The sequence below is a fragment of the Staurois parvus genome, unplaced genomic scaffold, assembly GCF_062004578.1.
Source record: "Staurois parvus isolate SC_StPar_1 unplaced genomic scaffold, SC_StPar_1.0 ptg000350l, whole genome shotgun sequence".
In the NCBI taxonomy this organism is placed as follows: domain Eukaryota; kingdom Metazoa; phylum Chordata; class Amphibia; order Anura; family Ranidae; genus Staurois; species Staurois parvus.
This window is the reverse complement of record NW_028318146.1, coordinates 5,046,451-5,067,599: the sequence shown is the minus strand read 5'-3', so window position 1 is coordinate 5,067,599 and position 21,149 is coordinate 5,046,451. Positions and strand designations below refer to the sequence as shown.

The window sequence follows — 21,149 nt, the reverse complement described above, 5'->3', positions numbered from 1 at the left end:
ACAAGAGGAGAACATTTTAAACAAAAAGCAGTGTAAGGACTCAACAAAAAGTGCTCTAAATATGCTACCTAAATTTGGCAGAAAAAAAAAAATCCTTCTAAACGCTGTGTTTCTATGTGCATATTGTGTTTTGATGCATTTGTGTGCAAACGGATAATATTGGCTAGATTAAATATGTTAGCCGCAAGAAAAAAAAAAATTTACATGTGGAAGTTTGGCTGGAAAGCTCCTCTGAAAGCAGGTTTGAGGAATCTTTTTTTATGTCCCTGAATGCTGCTCTTGAACATGACTGTAAACATCACAATGTACAAAAGATAACCTAGAGCTGCATTCAGGGGCAACAAAAAACAAACAAAAACAGTCAGGTTAGGGTCAGAGGTCAAGGGCAGAGCATTTTACAAATTAAATTTTCAGACTTTAGCTGCATTTAGAAGGCTTTTCTACAAGGAGCTGAATTCACACAACGCAAAGTAATCATGTTATTCATACATCAGCAATGTTTAGTCGTGGTTAGGAGGGAAAGTGCCGCCTCCAGGATGGATTATCTGCAGCTACACACCAGGTTTAGTAGCAGAAAATCACACCTTTCTTCCAGAAGTGCTGCCCCTCCGCCTCATACGCCCGCGCGCCGCCACCTTCTCCTCATACGCACGCCCACCGCATCCTCCTCCTCCTCATACGCCCGTCCACACCTTCTCATACGCCTGCACGCCGCCGCCACCTCCCTCTCATAAGCCCGCAAGCCGCCGCCTCCTCACCCTCATACGACCGCGCGCCGCCACCTTCTCCTCATACGCCTGCCTGCACACCGCCGCCTTCTCCTCATAAGCACGCCCACCACATCCTCCTCCTCCTACGCCCACGCCGCTGCCTCCTCCTCCTCATACGCCTGCACGCCGCCGCCACCTCCCTCTCATAAGCCCGCGAGCCGCCACCTCCTCACCCTCATACGCCCGCGCGCCGCCACCTCCTCACCCTCATACGCCCGCGCGCCGCCTCCTCCTCCTCCATACGCCCGCGTGCCGCCGCCACCACCTCCTCATATGCCCACGTGCCGCCACCGCCGCACCACCTCCTCCTCCTCATACGCCCGCGCGCCGCCGCCGCCACCTCCTCCTCATACGCCCGCGCGCCGCACCACCTCCTCCTCCTCCTCATACGCCCGCGCGCCGCCGCACCACCTCCTCCTCCTCATACGCCCGCGCGCCGCCGCACCACCTCCTCCTCCTCATACGCCCGCGCGCCGCCGCACCACCTCCTCATACGCCCGCGCGCCGCCGCACCACCTCCTCATACGCCCGCGCGCCGCCGCACCACCTCCTCCTCCTCATACGCCCACGCGCCGCCGCACCTCCTCCTCCTCCTCATACGCCCGCGCGCCGCACCACCACCACCTCCTCCTCCTCCTCCTCATACGCCCGCGCGCCGCACCACCACCACCACCACCTCCTCCTCCTCATACGCCCGCGCGCCGCCGCACCACCTCCTCATACGCCCGCGCGCCGCCGCACCACCTCCTCATACGCCCGCGCGCCGCCGTCGCCACCTCCTCATACGCCCGCGCGCCGCCGTCGCCACCTCCTCATACGCCCGCGCGCCGCCGTCGCCACCTCCTCATACGCCCGCGCGCCGCCGTCGCCACACCACCTCCTCATACGCCCGCGCGCCGCCGTCGCCACACCACCTCCTCATACGCCCGCGCGCCGCCGTCGCCACACCACCTCCTCATACGCCCGCGCGCCGCCGTCGCCACACCACCTCCTCATACGCCCGCGCGCCGCCGTCGCCACACCACCTCCTCATACGCCCGCGCGCCACCTCCTCCACCTCATACACCCCCGCGCACCGCCACACCTCCGCCTCATATGCCCGCACGCTGCCACGCCTCCTCCGCCTCATAAGCCTGTGCGCCGCCACACCTCCACCTCAATCGCCCGCGCACCGCTACTTTGCAGAAGTGGTCCAACAAAGGTTAGTAAGCTGTGAGTGGTGGACACTGACATTCTGGTAAAAGGTTTGTTCCGCTCTCCACATACATCAGGACAAAATATTTATTTATTTCAGATACTTTTATAGCGGTCAATTTACGCAGCGCTTTACATATATATTGTACATCACATCAGTCCCTAACCCTCAAGGGGCGTACAATCTAAAGTCCCTAACTCACATTCATACGTACACATACTAGGGACAATTTAGACAGGAGCCAATTCACCTACCAGCATGTCTTTGGAGTGTGGGAGGAAACCAGAGTACCCGGAGGAAACCCACGCAGGCACGGGGAGAACATGCAAACTTCAAGCAGGTGGTTCAGTGGTTGGCATATCAACCAATGACCTTCGCACTGCCAGGCTGAAGTGCTAACCATTTAGCCACTGTGCTGCCCATCCCCCCTAGCTACATGCGGGGATGTACCCATCTTGGTCTATCTGCGACTAGAATGTGGTGTGGGAAAGGCACGCTCCCCACACTGCCCTTACGATCTGCATTTGGGTGGCGATTGGTAAAAGCCCCCCAGATGCAGACCACAATGCAGTGTTTGCAAGCAACAAGTCGCATGGTAGTGCAGTACTATGCAGTGTGGTACGGTACATTTAAAAAGTAGTACTGAGCACAGGGGCGGACTGACCATTTGGAAGCTCGGGCACTGCCCGAGGGCCCGGGGTCAGTAGGGGGCCCCATGAGGTTTGGGCAAGGACACAGGGGCCCCATGATCCCCTATTGCCCGGGGGCCCCATGAGTTGTCAGTCCGTCCCTGACTGAGCATATACAAAAAAAAAATAAATAAATAAACCTTGGTATATGTCACTTGTGTACAGCACGTAGCTGTGATATGTACAGTCTTACTAACAGGTCAAAGTTGCACAATGGTTACCCTCGGTCATGAAGGGGTTACATCGGCACCCAGCCAAACCGCTACTTCAGTTGTGAAGTCTGGATTGCCGTCCTGTGTACTGCATCACTGACACACAACATGATGTGATATCCAGAATGTGGCCGGGGTCACCAGAGGTGGAGGTGCTGGGAAATGTCCACTGGGGACACCTGTCCCAGTGACAACCCCAGAAGAGTAGATGGCAGACTGGGGTCACACAGGAGGGAATGTGTTGTACACCCCACCAACTATTACTGCTTATTAACCCCTTCCACCGGAGATCGGACTGCACACTCCTCCCGGGGTCCGTGTACGGGAACACACTGGATGGGAGGCGATGAGCCCAGTCCAGGGAACCCTGCCCGGTGACAATGAGAGGTGCTGTCCCGTCTCCGATCCTCCCGCCGGCCCCGCTCCCCTCCCGGCACTGGGAGCCGCCATGTTGGATGCGGCCTGGTCCATGTGCGACAGCCCGGAGCTCGCCTGAGACAAAGAGCCGGGAGAGGAGGAGACACGTGCGCCGTGACCGCGGCCAGAGACCATCCGATCATCTCCCCGCCCCCAGGATCCCGACTGTCATAGCCGGGAGACCACGTGTCAGAGACCCCTCCCCCCCTCCTGTATCCACAACTACATCACATCCCATATACTGTCACCGAAACTTCGGTCCCCCCCTCCCCCGCACAGGTCAGCCTTCACATCCCTCCAATCATGGGCCGCAGAAGTCAACCCCAAAAATGCTGTCGGTCCCCCCCCCCCTTCCATGTTCAACCGCAAGGGTCAGCTGTCCCACTCCTCTACACCAACACCCCCCACACTGTACCATGACGTCAAACCCCCCCCCCCTCCAGCGCTGAGCCGTGAATCAAACCCCCCCCCTCCCGCGCTGAGCCGCGACGTCAAACCCCCCCCCCCCGCGCTGAGCCGCGACGTCAAAACCCCCCCCCCCCCGCGCTGAGCCGCGACGTCAAAACCCCCCCCCCGCGCTGAGCCGCGACGTCAAAACCCCCCCCCCCGCGCTGAGCCGCGACGTCAAAACCCCCCCCCCCCCCGCGCTGAGCCGCGACGTCAAAACCCCCCCCCCCCCCGCGCTGAGCCGCGACGTCAAAACCCCCCCCCCCCCCCGCGCTGAGCCGCGACGTCAAAACCCCCCCCCCCGCGCTGAGCCGCGACGTCAAAACCCCCCCCTCCCGCGCTGAGCCGCGACGTCAAAACCCCCCCCTCCCGCGCTGAGCCGCGACGTCAAAACCCCCCCTCCCGCGCTGAGCCGCGACGTCAAAACCCCCCCCTCCCGTGCTGAGCCGCGACGTCAAAACCCCCCCCTCCCGCGCTGAGCCGCGACGTCAAAACCCCCCCCTCCCGCGCTGAGCCGCGACGTCAAACCCCCCCCCTCCCACGCTGAGCCGCGACGTCAAAACCCCCCCCCTCCCACGCTGAGCCGCGACGTCAAAACCCCCCCCCTCCCACGCTGAGCCGCGACGTCAAAACCCCCCCCCTCCCACGCTGAGCCGCGACGTCAAAACCCCCCCCCTCCCACGCTGAGCCGCGACGTCAAAACCCCCCCCCGCGCGCTGAGCCGCGACGTCAAAACCCCCCCCTCCCGCGCTGAGCCGTGACGTCAAAACCCCCCTCCCGCGCTGAGCCGCGACGTCAAACCCCCCCCCCCTCCCGCGCTGAGCCGCGCCGTCAAAACCCCCCCCCCTCCCGCGCTGAGCCGCGCCGTCAAAACCCCCCCCCCTCCCACGCTGAGCCGCAACGTCAAAACCCCCCCCCGCGCGCTGAGCCGCAACGTCAAAACCCCCCCCCCGCGCGCTGAGCCGTGACGTCAAACCCCCCCCCCGCGCGCTGAGCCGTGACGTCAAACCCCCCCCCCCGCGCGCTGAGCCGTGACGTCAAACCCCCCCCCGCGCTGAGCTGTGACGTCAAACCCCCCCCTCCCCATGCTGAACCACATCAGGCACCCCCCCCACTGAACCATGACGGCAGACACCACACACACGTCACCCACCCACGCTGAACCACGACGTCAAACATACATCCACGCTGAACCACGACGTCAAACATACACCCACGCTGAACCATGACCAGTCAATCCCCCCCCCATGCTAAACCATGAAGGTCAACCACCCCCCTCCCCCAACATGCAGAACAGGGGATTACAGTGCACTGAAGGGCAGGTGTATCTGGGGGTGAGGTATGGTACCACCACACAGGTCACAGGTGTGACTCCACCCATAATGAAGGACATGCCTTCTGTAAAACCAGACAGGTGACCACCAATCACACAGAATAAAGAAGGACATCATAGGTTGTCAAAGGCCCTTTCACAACTGTCCGTGTAGGGAGATGCATTAATCGGGGATCTCTATGCATTGTACACAAGTAATAGTGTGAAGGAACGAATGTCACCTATTCTGCCCGCCCCTCCCACATGTCAGGGCCAACCACAATGCTTCTATTCCTACAAATCTGGCATTGCAAGTCCCCCTAGACTTCTACAGGCCATTCCCCAAGGCAGCAGACACTCCGGAAACGGTTTGACAGACGTTTCTAAGACAGGAGCAGGCAATCTCAGCACTCCAGCCATAGTAGAACTACAAATGCAAGACTGCCAGCCACAGGCATTGTGGGATTTGTAGTCTCCAAATAGCCGGAGTGCTGAGACTGCCTACCTTTGCAGAAAAGCTTCCATTGAAAGATACATCAGTGCAGCGTGCCATGCAACGGAATTAAAGAGTGTTACCCCAATATTTCATATTCCTGATCTGTGCCTGCTGTACCATCTGTTTGTATGAAAGTCTCCTGTCCCCTTTGTGTTGCTTCCTTTATGTGAAATCCCTGGTGTTCCTGCCAGTCCCTCTGCTTTCCTATTAAACACTGACCCCACTAGGCATGAGAGCACATCCCATCTCAGCATGGTCAGTTTTCTGGCTGTGCTGGGTGAACAGCCTGCCTGTCCGTCCTCCAAGGGTTAAGACTTGTGCTGAGATGACTCCCCTGCACAGCCAGAGCAATGTGCTGCACTCTCTCCCATAACACCCCCCGTAGTCTCCTCCCCCACCTCTCTAAGCCATTAGAACAAAGGGCATGAGATCACAAAAAACAGAAAAGTATTTAATTTTTTGTTTCTATACAGAAATGTTTCACCTTTCATTTCTAATATACACCAAGTAGGTTGGGTTACAAGGTGAGGATTCACATGCACCCTCCACTGCTACGTTTGGCACTTTCGGGTGGGAGCAGGAACCTGGTTTTGCACCTTTTTTCCGCTCAGTTCGCAGAGGTGAACCGAGACCGCAGTTTGCCCCCCCCCCCGTTGCAGTATTCTGGGACACTTCACAGGTCAAAGAACACTACGAGACCAATCACAAGGCACAGCACGACTCACGCATGCGCAGTAGACCGGTTGTGAAGTTGCAAGGTCTCACTTCTGGTTTCCCTTACGTGCTATTACAGCATCGGGAACCCAGAGGCTAGTGCAGAACTATCCCGGGTGAGGACAGTGCTGGACAGGTACGTGTCCTTATATTAAAAATCAGAAGCAAACATTTACACTTTTTTACCTTCATGCATTCTGTGCAGCATCCCCCCCAGCACCCCCAATACTCACCTAAGCCCCCCTCGATCCAGTGAGGTGTACTGGAGTCTTGGCTATCCCAGAACTCCCTTTCCTCATTGGCTGAAACAGCAGGAGGGAGCCAATGAGAAGAGAGGGGACAGGGCCGAGCCACAGCTCCCTGTGTGAATGGACGCAAAGAGCAGCGGCTGGGGAGTGTGCATGCTCAGGTGCCCCCATAGCTAGCTGCTTGCTGTGGGGGCACCCAACAGGAGGGAGGGGCCAGGAATGCCAGCGGGGGACCCAAGAGGAGGATTAGGGCTGCTCTGTGCAAAACACTGCACAGAGCAGGTGACTTTTTTTTAATACAAGCCATTAGAATCACTTTAAATTTTTAGGTGGAGCCTGGAGCTCCTCTTTAAGTAGGCATCTGTGGCAGAATAGGGTGGAGTATTTAGGTTAACCTCCTTAGCGGTATTCCCGAGTGTATCTCGGGGTAAAATTTGAGTACCACAAGCGGTAACCCCGAGCTACACTCGGGCTTACCATGCGGCGTTGCTCTGGGGGTCCCTGCAGCACTTACCTTGTCCTTCGCTCCCACGATGTGTCCCCTGCAGCGTCCCCAGCCATCTCCTCCGGCCGATGCCGGCATCCGGCTTCCTGTTCCGGTCCCTGTGATGTCGGGATGTATGGGCGCCAGAACCGGCGGGAAATTTGAAATTTTTTAAAAAGGTTTTAAAATGATTATTACATAGTAATAGTGTGCATAGTGTGCATTTCACATACATTTTGTCCCGAGTGCTTTGTCCTGTGTCCTACCTGCATTTTTACTGTTCTTTCTGCCTGGAAACGTAGAAAAGTCCATGGCGTCCAAAAAGCGTCCCTTTACGTCAAAAGCGGTTTTAGACCGGCTAGAGAACAGCGATAGTAAATCAGAACCACTTGCAGAATTGAGTGATAATGATTCGTGGGGGAAATTCGTCAGACACTGAAAACGATTCTGCGACTTTGCTCAGCGATGTGCGAATTTGCCTCTGTATTTCAAATTTCAGTGTTTTTGGTTTGATTATATTATTGAATTAAATTTATTATATTATTTTTTATGAGTATTTATTAAATAATTTATGATTTCGTGTTTCAAATTTTATCCTACCCGGGATGTTTACTAGACTCGTTTGTACAGATGTCAGTGAGTTATTCCCTAAAAATTACAGCCTACAATAAAAAACTACATATTTCCATGCAAAAAAATGGTACCGCTTTCAGCACAAAAAAAAAAAAAAAATCGTAAATAATCATACCGCCAGGGAGGTTAAAGAGGTCAAAGAATTTGTGTTCTTGGTTTGCAAGTGCATCTATTCTCTAAGGCGAGCGATCCTGGGGCAGCAGGATCCAAGTCAGGTGATCAGACCCTTGAACACGTTTTCTCATTCACCAACTGCCACATGGAGGCTTGTATTTACAGACCATTAGTGTGACAAACACCACTGTGATATGAAAGAACATATTTTCCATCCATCATGACAGACACCACTGTGATATGGAGACACGTATTTCCCATCCCCTCTCCTGACTGACACCACAGCGATATGAAGAATTGCATTTACAAGCCACTCTAGATTTCAGCAGTTCAGCAGCACAGATTGTAGCATTTTATAGGCAAATCTACAATACAGAGTGAAGAATTCCATATTTCCAAACATCAAGGGCAGTCAGGGATTAAATTACAATGTACTGATAAAGCCAGCAGAAAAACGCTAAAGATTTTAACTCAAGTTCATGTACAACGGCAAAAAGCTTCACCCCTTCCCCCACCCTATTATGCTCCTACATCAAGTCCAACCAGTCTGTAAACGGCGCAGATAACTTCCAGAGCCTCGTGTTTAGGAGTAGCCGACTGCTGGAACCTCGTTTTCTTTTCATGTCTCATGTTCTTTACAAATCTGCTGGAGCTCCGACACTCATGAGATCTATTGTCCTTTAAAAACACTGCAGAGATATAATTGCTCATTTCTCTTTTCAATACAAGAAGGGCCTGTTGGATCATGCAAGACCAAGTAGATGCACAACAAACACGTGTTTTGTAAACATGGCCGTTCAGCCAACTTTTCTTTTTTTTTTGTTATCTTTTGAGCAGGTTTTCTGGTTTGTAAATGTTTAGGTAGAAAGGATCCAGCAAAGATAACAAGTTCACTCCTTTCATTTGCTGCACCGGAAAAATCACGGGTGACTTATTATCAAAGCAGTGCTATGACCGAGGGAAAAAGACAAGATGTGAGGAGCAGGACAGCAGTGACAAGTGTGCTACCCGACTGCTTTAAAGAGCAAACATGTACACAAGGAACACTCCAACACGGAAATGCAGAGCCATCACACAGCAGGTACGTTTCACAGCCTCATGACAGGATCATGTTACTTGGCCTGCATGATGATTAATGTGCCAACAGACCCAGAAACTTCCAGTGAAAGTGGATCACAGTCAGTGATGAGGAGACGAGCACATGAGCTACAACACATCAAGAAGTTTAATAAAAGTTTAAAGCGGATTTCCACTCACCCTGTCAAAAAATAAAAGTCAGCAGCTACAAAAACTGTAGCTGCTGACTTTTAAAAAAAAACAGCCACTTACCTGTCCCTCGGGTGTGTCCCCCGCAGCCCGTTTCACCGGCCATCCTGTATTCCAGGCCGGCATCTTCAGTGTGGGCACCCGGTTGTGATAGTTTGCAGCCTTACAGCCGGGTGCCCACTGCGTATGCACAAGTAGCACTGCGCTGAGTGGTCCTGTAGTCTTCTGGGACCTGTCACATGTCCCAAAAGACTACAGGGAGGGAGGGGACACCTTCTGTTTCCGATCGGCTAGGCGATCAGACCGAAAGTGGGAACCTGTCAAATTGGGGTACCCGCTCCCTCCCCCCAAAAAGGTGCCAATCCTTAATATGGAGCGGGGGAGCAGTCCTTAAAGCAGAACTTCCCCTTTTTGGATGGAGCTCCGCTTTAATTCTTTTCCTGTAATCTGGAGAACAACATTGTTCTCCCTTTCATTTTAACAGTAAGCACACGTTGAAATGTTTACCATTCGCAGATTTCAAAACTCAAAAAAGTACAAACCTTTTTCTTTTCAAGGTTCCGCAGCTTCTTATCAAGGACCACTAGGATCTGTTTTACGGCCTCGCTCTGTACATTCCCAGCACCGGTTGGTGCCTCGCCGGAGCCCGGCACAGCCTTGTTGCTTGTGGCTGAGGGCATCTAAAAGGGGAAAAGACCAAAACTAGAATGATTACCAGAACTCTTGGAACAATCGCTTCAGTCTAAGGCCCCACTTAACCTTGTTAACATAACGGAACCCTTGAATTAACAGGCCCAGGGAACCCCGGCTAACAATTACTATAGCTCACAGTAGATTCCTGTGATGGTCCAGGGAACCCCGGCTAACAATTACTATAGCTCACAGTAGATTCCTGTGATGGTCCAGGGAACCCCTGCTAACAATTACTATAGCTCACAGTAGATTCGTGTGATGGCCCAGGGAACCCCGGCTAACAATTACTATAGCTCACAGTAGATTCCTGTGATGGCCCAGGGAACCCCGGCTAACAATTACTATAGCTCACAGTAGATTCGTGTGATGGCCCAGGGAACCCCGGCTAACAATTACTATAGCTCACAGTAATAAGGAATAAGGCTCATTTGTGGCCATTGAGAAGAAAGCACCCTCCTAAAGCGGTTCTCCAGCCATGTTTACTGTAGCAGCTGATGTTTCATAATCAGACACCTGTCCAGGGATCCAGCGCCATCTTAACGTCCCCAGTGTCAGCATCTTAACTGCGGAAGGCCAGCGGTGATTTTGTGGCTTCACAGCTGGCTCCACACTGCGCCTTGTGAATGGACCTGCAGCCTATTGGGAGGGGAAGAACTTCCAATGGAATCACCGCAGATATCTGGTGAGAAGAAAGAGCAGGTACCTCTGAAAACAGGGACCCATTTGCCCTAAAGAACAAATGTGCCAAATATGTTAGCGGGGGGTGCTGGAACGAGGAAGAAGAAAAGCAGAACTTTCCTTTTGGGTTAAGTTCCGCTTTAACTTATATTCACACCAGCCCGTTGTCTGAAAAGTAATCTGTGGTGGATCGCTTGTCAAACAGTGGCAAAGTAGCTGCTGTCAGCTATTGAGGAGATTCTGCTGCCTCCTGAATGCCTGTTTTTTTTGCTTTTGTTATAGCAGTAGGTGTAATGTGCCGTTGTGGAGCGGCCCCATTGATGTGAAAGGCTGTGTGACAGGCCACTGCATGTCAGCTCAACGTGCAGCGCCGCAGGCAACAGCATGAGAACAGCCCTCATAAAACCGCAACCCAACCACCTTTTTTTACCATCCAAGCGAAAGAGGTCTGACAGATAGATAAGTAGCCATTGATAACAATGGACTGTTTAGTTTAGAGGCAGAAGTTGCTCATGAAACCCCCAACAACCTCAGAAGGAACTCTAACGTTCCACGCAGGGGCGGACTGACCATTTTGAAACTTGAGCACTGCCCGAGGGCCTGGGGTCAGTAGGGGTCCCCATGAGATGCCCTGGTACCTTTTTTGAGGTTGGGCAAGGACACAGGGGCCCCATGATCCCCTACTGCCCGGGGGCCCCATGAGTTGTCAGTCCGCCCCTGGTTCCACGGAAAACTGGTTGAGAAAGGCCACTCTGGTAAGATTGCTGTATGAGGATTACAAAAGAAGTCACATGTGCTGAGCTAGACACTTGAAGAAAGTGGCACCAAACCAGAATAGAAGTTTCTGCTGTGAAAATAGCTGGAGAGTGGCAGGAAGCATGGAGAGAATGTGTCATTGCTTACATCAACAGTATAAGTAGCCAGATGTGCCGGACAGGTCACATCTGGATGAAAATCAATTCTAGGAAGTGAATGGATGAGGGAGTGCATGGAGGACCTCAGCCATAATGGGGCACACAATATTGCAAGTGAATGGTAAGCTACCCTATGCAGATGGTGCATTGCATGAGTGAGCCCAGCATCACCATCACAGTGCCATGCAAACAGACAGTAGGTGCTGCACAGGGAACCCAAGCAATAGGAAATCCTATTATATATATATGTACAATATCCATACTGCAAGGCTGGCCTCAAATAGGCAAGGATGATGGTGAGGAACATAGACACAAGTGCCAGGGCTCACCGTGGTCCTCACCCTATGACAGCAGTGCTTGCACTGTACCTGGATCTTCTTCCCTACAGCAAAGGATCAATTCCCTTCACTAAGATTTTCTACCCAATTGAAGAAACCTGCACATTGATTTCTGACATGTTATTGCACAAGACGCATAAAGTCAGATCATCAATGGTCACCTTCTTCTGTAATGCTGACTTTTGCCATTCATCCAAAATGCTTCTTCACTTCTAATCTTTCTCCTGAAGAAGCATTGGCAAACATAACAGGTGCCGTGTGCATGCCCTTTTTGTTATTGCTGCTGCATCGGGCAGCCTATAGAGGTGGACGCAGTTGTAGCATGCATTCTGATTCTGTCAGATTCTGACACTTTGCCGTGTCCATGCAGCCGCTGCTTCTGCATCCACTTCTACAGGCTGCCTGCACTAGCCTGGGGAAGATGCAGGCACAATCGCAAGAAGAGGATGCATGCATGACAGGTGCCCAATGCCCATGTGAGATGAAGCCTTTGTACGTGACCAGCTACTATTACCTCTACCAGGACCTGGCGAAATGGGAGCCATCACATACACTTCTACTAGGTGGGTTACATGGTAACTGTACAATTGTGGATGGAGGAATCTCTGCTGCCAGCGAGTTTTCAGACAGCCAGAACAACCGCTGCATCCAATTGGGTGCTGGCTTCCTTCAAGCTGGTTGGTGCAAACAAGGCCACCCTTGACTTTAATGTCTGCCAATTCAGTATGAAAAAAAAAAAAAAGGCAGAAAATCATTACGTTTTCCCTCATCTTACATAGATTAGGGGAGGATTGACACTGATGTGTTTACGCCCCCCCCCCCCCCCACTTCCAATTTCCTGAGAGATTTCCCTTTACTTCCTGTCAAAAAAAAAAAAAAAAAAAACACAGGATATCTTGGCAATGCAAGAGGATAGCACCCAGACAGATGTCTTCGTGTCACCAGGAAGATTTTCCTCCCATTTCTGTTCTAATGCCAACTCAAACTTCACACTTTATGTGATAGAACAGATCAGGTCCTACTCATGAGCCTAAGCCAACACTCACTGACAGCAATCCGTGTGATTCTGGGAACTGACCCTACATTCACTGGCTGCATGCTGCAATGTCAGAAAGGAATAGGGAGAACCGGCTTCCAGCAGAGCCTTCTCACACAGGTGTACTGTTCTGACACCCTTGAAATTCGACAGAATACACTGGACTGACCCTACAACTAAGCCTACCCCTAAACTCACTGACTGCATGCTGGGACGGGGGGGCCTGCTTCCAGCAGAGCCTTCTCACACAGGTGTATTGCTCTGACACACAACCTCTGTGACGTTATATGGAAGTCCTACCAGAGCTAATGATCATCTTCTCCAGGGACAATGAATCTACAAGGATACCAGGATCAAATGTATATGGAAGGATACAATGTTTATAGGAGGACACGGTGTATATCAAGGGGCGGACTGACCATTTGGAAACTCGAGCACTGCCCGAGGGCCCGGGGTCAGTAGGGGGCCCCATGAGATGCCCCTGGTATCTTTTTCATAGGCTTTTTTGAGTTTGGGCAAGGACACGAGCCCCATGAGTTGTCATACGGCCCCTGGTGTATATAGAAGGATACAGTGTATATGTAGAAGAATACAATGTATCTATAGAAGGATATAGTGTGTATATATACATACATACATACATACATATACACACAATGTATGTAAATAGTCTATAGAAGGATACGCTGTATATACGTCTATAGAAGAATACACCATGTATGGAAGGATACGCTGTATATACAATGTCTACAGAAGGATGCACTGTATATAGGGAAGGATACACTGTGTATACAATGTCTATAGAAGGATGCATTGTATGTACAATGTCTATAGAAGAATACACCATGTATGGAAGGATACGCTGTATATACAATGTCTATAGAAGGATGCACTGTATATAGGGAAGGATACGCTGTATATACAATGTATACAGAAGGATACACTGTATATACAATGTCTATAGAAGGATGCACTGTATATACAATGTCTATAGAAGGATGCACTGTATATAGGGAAGGATGCGCTGTATATACAATGTCTATAGAAGGATGCACTGTATATACAATGTCTATAGAAGGATGCACTGTATATACAATGTCTATAGAAGGATGCACTGTATATACAATGTCTATAGAAGGATGCACTGTATATACAATGTCTATAGAAGGATGCACTGTATATAGGGAAGGATATGCTGTGTATACAATGTCTATAGAAGGATACAATGTATGTACAATATCTACAGACGGATGCACTGTATATAGGGAAGGATACACTGTATATACAATGTCTATAGAAGGATGCACTGTAAATAGGGAAAGATACACTGCATGTACAATGTCTATAGAAGGATACACTGTATATACACACAATGTCTATAGAAGGATACACTGTATATACACACAATGTCTATAGAAGGATACACTGTATATACACACAATGTCTATAGAAGGATACACTGTATATACACACAATGTCTATAGAAGGATACACTGTATATAGGGAAGGATGCACTGTATATACAATGTCTACAGAAGGATGCACTGTATATACAATGTCTATAGAAAGATACTGTATATAGGGAAGGATGCACTGTATATACAATGTCTATAGAAGGATGCACTGTATATAGGGAAGGATACATTATGTATGGAAGGATGCACTGTATATAGGGAAGGATACACTATATATACAATGTCTATATTAGGATGCACTGTATATAGGGAAGGATCCACTGTGTATACAATGTCTATAGAAGGATGCACTGTATATAGGGAAGGATCCACTGTGTATACAATGTCTATAGAAAGATACTGTATATAGGGAAGGATGCACTGTATATACAATGTCTATAGAAGGATGCACTGTATATAGGGAAGGATACATTATGTATGGAAGGATGCACTGTATATAGGGAAGGATACACTATATATACAATGTCTATAGAAGGATGCACTGTATATAGGGAAGGCTACACTTTATATACAATGTCTATAGAAGGATGCACTGTATATAGGGAAGGCTACACTTTATATACAATGTCTATAGAAGGATACACTGTATATAGGGAAGGATCCACTGTGTATACAATGTCTATAGAAGGATACACTGTATATAGGGAAGGATACACTGTATATAGGGAAGGATGCACTGTGTATACAATGTCTATAGAAGGATACACTGTATATAGGGAAGGATGCACTGTGTATACAATGTCTATAGAAGGATACACTGTATATAGGGAAGGATGCACTGTGTATACAATGTCTATAGAAGGATACACTATATATAGGGAAGGTTACGCTGTATATATGGAGGATGCATTATGTATGGAAGGATACACTGCATGTACTGAGTCTTAACCCTTTGTTTCCCGTTGGTGAAGGGTCCTCCATTGTAATTTCTCCTCCTAAACCCCCTTTTTCACTGAACTCACCCCCTAGGCTGCCCCCTGTCACCCCTCCCCAATTCATAAAGAGCCCGATCCGCCCGGGACCGGAAACGTGCCCGGTTGCCCCCACCCTGAGCGGGACACTTCCCACTCCTCCCCCGCACCTTCCAGGGTCTCCGCAGTGGGTCGGTCACGGGGCCTGAGCGCTGCTCGCGGTGTGAGGTTAAAGAGAGAGGAGTCGCCGCCCCGCCACTGCCGCCTCACCGAGCTAATGAGGCCGAGGCACAGGAAGCGGAGGGATTTACACGGCCGGGGGCCTGAGGAAGGCGGCCCTGGCAGCTGCCTGCCCAGACTACAATGGAGAGGGACTCACGGCGGGCGGGGGTTGCCCTCGGTGGGGTGGTTGGTGTCGCCCGGGGCGCCTACCTTTCTTTGCTGGGATTCAGGATGAAAGGGGAAGGGAGAGGACGCTTCAGGCGCTGGGAAGGCAGCCCAAGTGAACAATGCAGGGCTATGAGGAGAGCAGAGGGCCTCCCAAAGAGGGGCGGGGTCGGTAGTCAGCCTGAGAGGTTGTCCTGGATAATGCCTGATACTGTGCTGTTCCTGGAAAGGAGGAAGTGTGATGTAATTAGCATGTCAACATAGCACGCATGAGGACTGCTTCAAAGTTAAAATGCAAAATAAACACATTGAAAAAGTGTGACTATGGCTAAAACTGTTTCCATTAAGGGAGGGTTATAACCCTTGTCAGATTTTTTTGTCATCTGTGTCCCATTGGGGAGATTTATTATTATTATACAGTATTTATAAAGCACCAATAGTTCGCTCAGCGCTGTACATTACAAAGGGGGACAGAACATGTGACAGAACAATAACAATACAATGTGATACACGAGGGGTTCGAGGGCCCTGCTCTTTCGAGCTTACAATCTAGGAGGGAGGGGATGGTGGCACAGGAGGAGATAGCTGTGGGGGATGGAGTGGTAGGAAGAGTGGAGGAGGTCGGCAAGTTAGCAGGGGGTGGGGTAGGCTTCCCTGAAGAGGTGGGTTTTCAGGGTGCGCCTAAAGGAGAGGAGAGTAGGTGATAATCTGATGGGTTGGGGCAGGGAGTTCCAGAGGATGGGTGACACCCTGGAGAAGTCCTGGAGGCGGGCATGGGAGGAGGAGACCAGGGAACTAGAGAGAAGGAGGTCTTGTGAGGAGCGGAGTGTGCGTGTTGGGCGGTACTTGGATATTAGGCCAGTGATGTAGTTTGGGGCAGTATGGTGGACAGCTTTGTACGTCAGTGTTAGGATTTTGAATTTGATCCGTTGCGCAATCGGAAGCCAGTGGAGGGATTGGCAGAGGGGGGTGGCGGAGATGGAGCGGTTAGAAAGGTGAATGAGTCTGGCAGCCGTATTCAGGATGGACTGAAGCGGGGATAGCCAGCGGCGAGGCAGGCCAGTGAGGAGGGAGTTGCAGTAGTCGAGTCGTGATATGATTTGGGAGTGGATGAGCTGTTTAGTGGTTTCTGGGGCTAGGAACGTGCGGATTTTGGCGATGTTGCGGAGGTGGAGTCTGCACGAGTTTGTTAAAGATTGGACTTGGGGCTGGAAGGATAGGTTGGAGTCCAGAATGACACCCAGTACTCTGGCCTGCAGGGCGGGTTTGATGGTAGCGTTGTTGGATGTGACAAAGAAATCAATGGGGGGTGGTGTCCGGGCTGGGGGGAAGACAAGAAACTCGGTTTTGGAGAGGTTCAATTTAAGGAAGTGGAGCGACATCCAGTCTGATATGTCGCTCAGTAGGTGTGTGATTCGGGCAGAGACCGAGGGGGTGAGGTGGGGGGTTGAGAGATAGATTTGTGTGTCGTCGGCATAGAGGTGGTAGTTGAAGCCGTGAGAGTGTATGAGTTGGCCAAGGGAGGAGGTATAGATGGAGAAGAGAAGGGGCCCAAGGACGGAGCCTTGAGGGACCCCAACAGAGAGGGGGAGTGAGGGGGAGGTGGTAGCATTATAGGTAACGCTGAAGGAGCGTTGTGACAGGTAGGATGAGAGCCAGGAGAGAGCAGAATCTCTGAGGCCGAGGGAGTGTAGTTTTTTGAGGAGGAGGGGGTGGTCGACTGTGTCGAAGGCCGCAGAGAGGTCAAGGAGTAGGAGCACTGAATAGTGGCCATTAGCTTTGGTGGTTAGCAGGTCGTTGGAGAGTTTGAGTAAGGCGGTTTCGGTGGAGTGTAGGGGACGGAAGCCGGACTGTAGGGGATCGAGGAGGTTGTTGTCGTTGAGGTGAGAGCATAGGCGGGTGTAGACTAGGCGCTCGAGGAGTTTAGATGTAAATGGGAGCAGGGAGATGGGTCTGAGGTTGTTCGGGTCATTGGGGTCCAGGGAGGGCTTTTTAAGTATGGGGGTGATGTGTGCATGTTTCAGAGGGGAGGGGAAAGTGCCTGAGGAGAGGGAGAGATTGAAGATGTGGGTGAGGGAGCGTAGGATGGAGGAGGAGGAAGGTCGTAGGAGTTGTGAGGGGATAGGGTCGAGGGGGCAGGTGGTGAGGCGGGCATCAGAGAGGATCTTGGAGACTTCCTCGATGGTAGTAAGGTCAAAGGTGCGGAGTGTGGGGGGAGCTTCAGTATGAGGAATGTAGGGTGGGGTGGAAGAGGAGGTCAGAGCAGTGGTGGGGCCATGGGAGAGGGGTGATGAGGGGGTAGCTGAGTGAGGGTGAAGGGGGTTGGAGAGAGTTTGAGCAGCGACGAAGTCCCTGCGGTTTATGTCGAGGGGGAGGGGGGATAAGGGGGTAGCTGTGTGAGAGGGGACGGGTTGAGAGGGTGTGTGAGTTGCGGCAATGTCCTTGCGAATTGTGTCAATCTTGTTTTTGAAGTGATTGGCAATCTCAGGGCAGTGAGTGATGTGCTGGGTGGAGGGGGGGGGTGGAGAGAGTAGAGAGTTGAAGGCAGAGAAGAGTCAGCGAGGATTGGAGGACAGGGCCTTGATGAGGGTCAAGAAGTAGGCCTGTTTGATTTCCCTTCACTTCCTGTCCCATAGCCAAAACAAGAAGTGAGGAAATCTCCCCAAAGTGGAGAAATCCCTGATTGTCACCAGAACTAGTGTCCCCACAGGAAGATTTCCCTTATATTCCTGTTCTGGGGACAACCCAAAGACTGGGATTTTCTTTCATATTCAATTATAACCGTAAACAGGACAAATAGGATGAGTCTGCCTAACAGGGAACTAGAAGCAAATAAAAAGCCAACAGATTCTAATCTCTCTCCTCTCTATCCAAAAACTACAAAGAAAGTTTTTCCTTTAGTTATAATTAAAAAAAAGTTGGCTCTGCATAGATGACGGCTTCCTGGCGGGATCACTCAGTGGGATTCAGAGTAGAATCTGAACACTCCTGAGCTCATCCCCTATAAAGACACAACAGGAAGTGAGAGGAAATCTTTACAACGTAAACTGACTTGTCTTAGAGAGTTGTCACCAGAATAACTGACCCCATTATATGAATTACCCAGGTGAAATATTTTGGATTTCGCCTTATTGTCTGCCTCAGTGAAAATAATTAGTAGGACAAGCAAATGGAGAATCTTTCCACCAGGGACACAGCAAAAAAAATGAAACAAGGGCTCCAATCCTTTGACATTCAATCCAAAACTAAAAAGAATTTGGGAGTAAACAAACTCCTAGAGTGCAGCTTAACCACTTGACCCCTTTTTGGAAAGTAGACACCCTAAGGATTTCGCAGAGAGACATGTTGAGTCCATGGAATATTTTATTTTTTGCCACAAATTTTTCAAAAATGACCATTTATTTTTTTTTACAAAAAGTTGTCACTTTAATGATGTATTGCTCATGCATGCCATGGGTATATGTGGAATAACACCCCAAAACACATTCTTCTACTTCTCCCGAGTATGGGGATACCACATGTGAGAGACCTTTTGGCAGCCTAGCTACATACAGGCCCCCAAAATCCAATGACCACCTCCAGGCTTTCAAAGGGCATATTTCTTGATATCACTTCCCCACTACCTATCACCGTTTTGGAGAATCTAAAATGCCAGGATGGTACAAACACCCCACAAATGACTCCTTTTTGGAAAGTAGACACCCTAAGGATTTCGCAGAGAGACATGTTGAGTCCATGGAATATTTTATTTTTTGCCACAAAGTTTTCGAAAATGACCATTTATTTTTTTTTACAAAAAGTTGTCACTTTAATGATGTATTGCTCATGCATGCCATGGGTATATGTGGAATAACACCCCAAAACACATTCTTCTACTTCTCCCGAGTATGGGGATACCACATGTGAGAGACTTTTTGGCAGCCTAGCTACATACAGGCCCCCAAAATCCAATGACCACCTCCAGGGTTTCAAAGGGCATATTTCCTCATATCACTTCCCCACTACCTATCACAGTTTTGGAGAATCTAAAATGCCAGGATGGTTCAAACACCCCACAAATGACTCCTTTTTGGAAAGTAGACACCCCAAGGATTTTGCAAAGAGGCATGTTGAGTCCATGGAACATTTTATTTTTTGCCACAAACATTTCGAAAATGACACTTTTTTTTACACAAAGTTGTCAATTAAATTATGTATTGCTCATGAAAGCCATGGCTATATGTGGAATAACACCCCAAAACAAATTCTACTTCTCCCGAGTATAGGGATACTACATGTGAGAGACTTTTTGGTAGCCTAGCTACATACAGGCCCCCAAAATCCAATGACCACCTCAGGCTTTCAAAGGGCTCATTTCCTCATATCACTTCCGCACTACCTATCACAGTTCCGGAGGCTCTAAAATGCCAGGATAGTAACCCTCCCCCCCCAATTGACCCCTTTTTGGAAAGTAGACACGACAAGGAATTTTATTACGGGCATGGTGAGTAGTTTACAAATATAATTTTTGTCACAGGGTTTAGAAAAAGAAAAGAAAAAATAAATTTTGTTTTCTATTTTTATTTTCTAAAAACGTGGCAACAAAGGAGATCTGCAAAACACTCACCATGCCTCTTAGCAAATACCTTGGAGTGTCTACTTTCCAAAAAGGAGTCATTGGGCGGGGGCTTCTACTATCCTGGAATTTCAGGGCTAACCAGGGGCGGACTGACAACTCATGGGGTCCCAGGGCAATAGGGGATCATGGGGCTCCTGTGTCCTTGCCTAAACTCAAAAATGCCTAGGAAAAGGTACCAGAGGCATTTCATGGGGCCCCCTACTGACCCCGGGCCCTCGGGCAGTGCCCGAGTTTTCCAAATGGTCAGTCCGCACCTGGGGCCAACATTAGAAGATTATGCCACACATTACCCACTCTTGAAGACCAAGCCTTTTCTGACACTTTTTATTCATATGAAAAAACTGTTTTTTTGTTATGGAACCCCCGAACATTATTTTTTTTAAGCAGAGGGCCTAGAGAATAAAATGGTGGGTGTTGACATTTTTTTATGTGATGCACTATTTGTGTAGAGATTTTTCAAATCTTTTGGGAAAAATACACTTTTTAGAATTTTAATGAACAAAAACACAATATATTGCCCAATTGTTTGATAAGATATAAAAGATGATGTTACACTGAGTAAATGGATACCAAACATGACATGCTTTAAAATTGCGCTTGCCCGTGCAATGGCGACAAAGTACATAGATTTTTAATATCGATATGTGATGCTTTAAAAGCCTTTACAGGTCACCAGTTTATATTTATACAGGAGGTCTAGTACCATAATTACGGCCCTCGATCTGACATTCGCAGTGATGCCTCACATGCATGGTGCAATCTCTGTTTACATACTGACACAGGACCAATGTTTCTGTTTGCCTTTGTGGACGAGCACGGGAAAGGGGGAGAGGCAGGGGTGATTAATTTATATATTTTTTTTCATTTTGATTTTTTTTTTATTTTTACACTGTCCCTTTTTTTTTTTTAAATCACTTTTATTGTTATCAAAGGGAATGTAAATATCTCCTGTGATAGCAGTAGGTATTCTTTTCTGAGAAATCTGGGGTCTATTAGACTCTAAATATCTCCTCTGCCCTTAAAGCATCTGATCGGTGTGATCAGATGCTTTCCCAGTTTAAAAATGGTGCTGTTAAAGTCTGGCGAAATGGAAATGATGAAA

At 49.7% G+C, this 21,149-nt stretch overlaps 1 protein-coding gene across 4 annotated transcripts in view; it reads right to left on the bottom strand.

The window, feature by feature from the left end:
* Window positions 1–15,598, bottom strand: part of CAPRIN1 (cell cycle associated protein 1) — a 58,706-nt gene extending 43,108 nt beyond the window's left edge. For 3 of the 4 annotated variants that reach the window (XM_089684615.1, XM_089684617.1, XM_089684618.1), the window contains exons 1-2: window positions 15,213–15,371; window positions 9,540–9,677 (exon numbers count right to left, since the gene is read on the bottom strand). In XM_089684615.1, coding sequence (XP_089540741.1) covers window positions 9,540–9,677 — 138 coding nt within the window. In that variant the 5' untranslated portion in view covers window positions 15,213–15,371. Of the gene's footprint in view, window positions 1–9,539; window positions 9,678–15,212; window positions 15,372–15,474 lie in introns of those variants that run through there. The other variant, XM_089684616.1, reaches the window with a different exon arrangement.
* Between the last annotated feature and the right edge of the window lie 5,551 nt (window positions 15,599–21,149).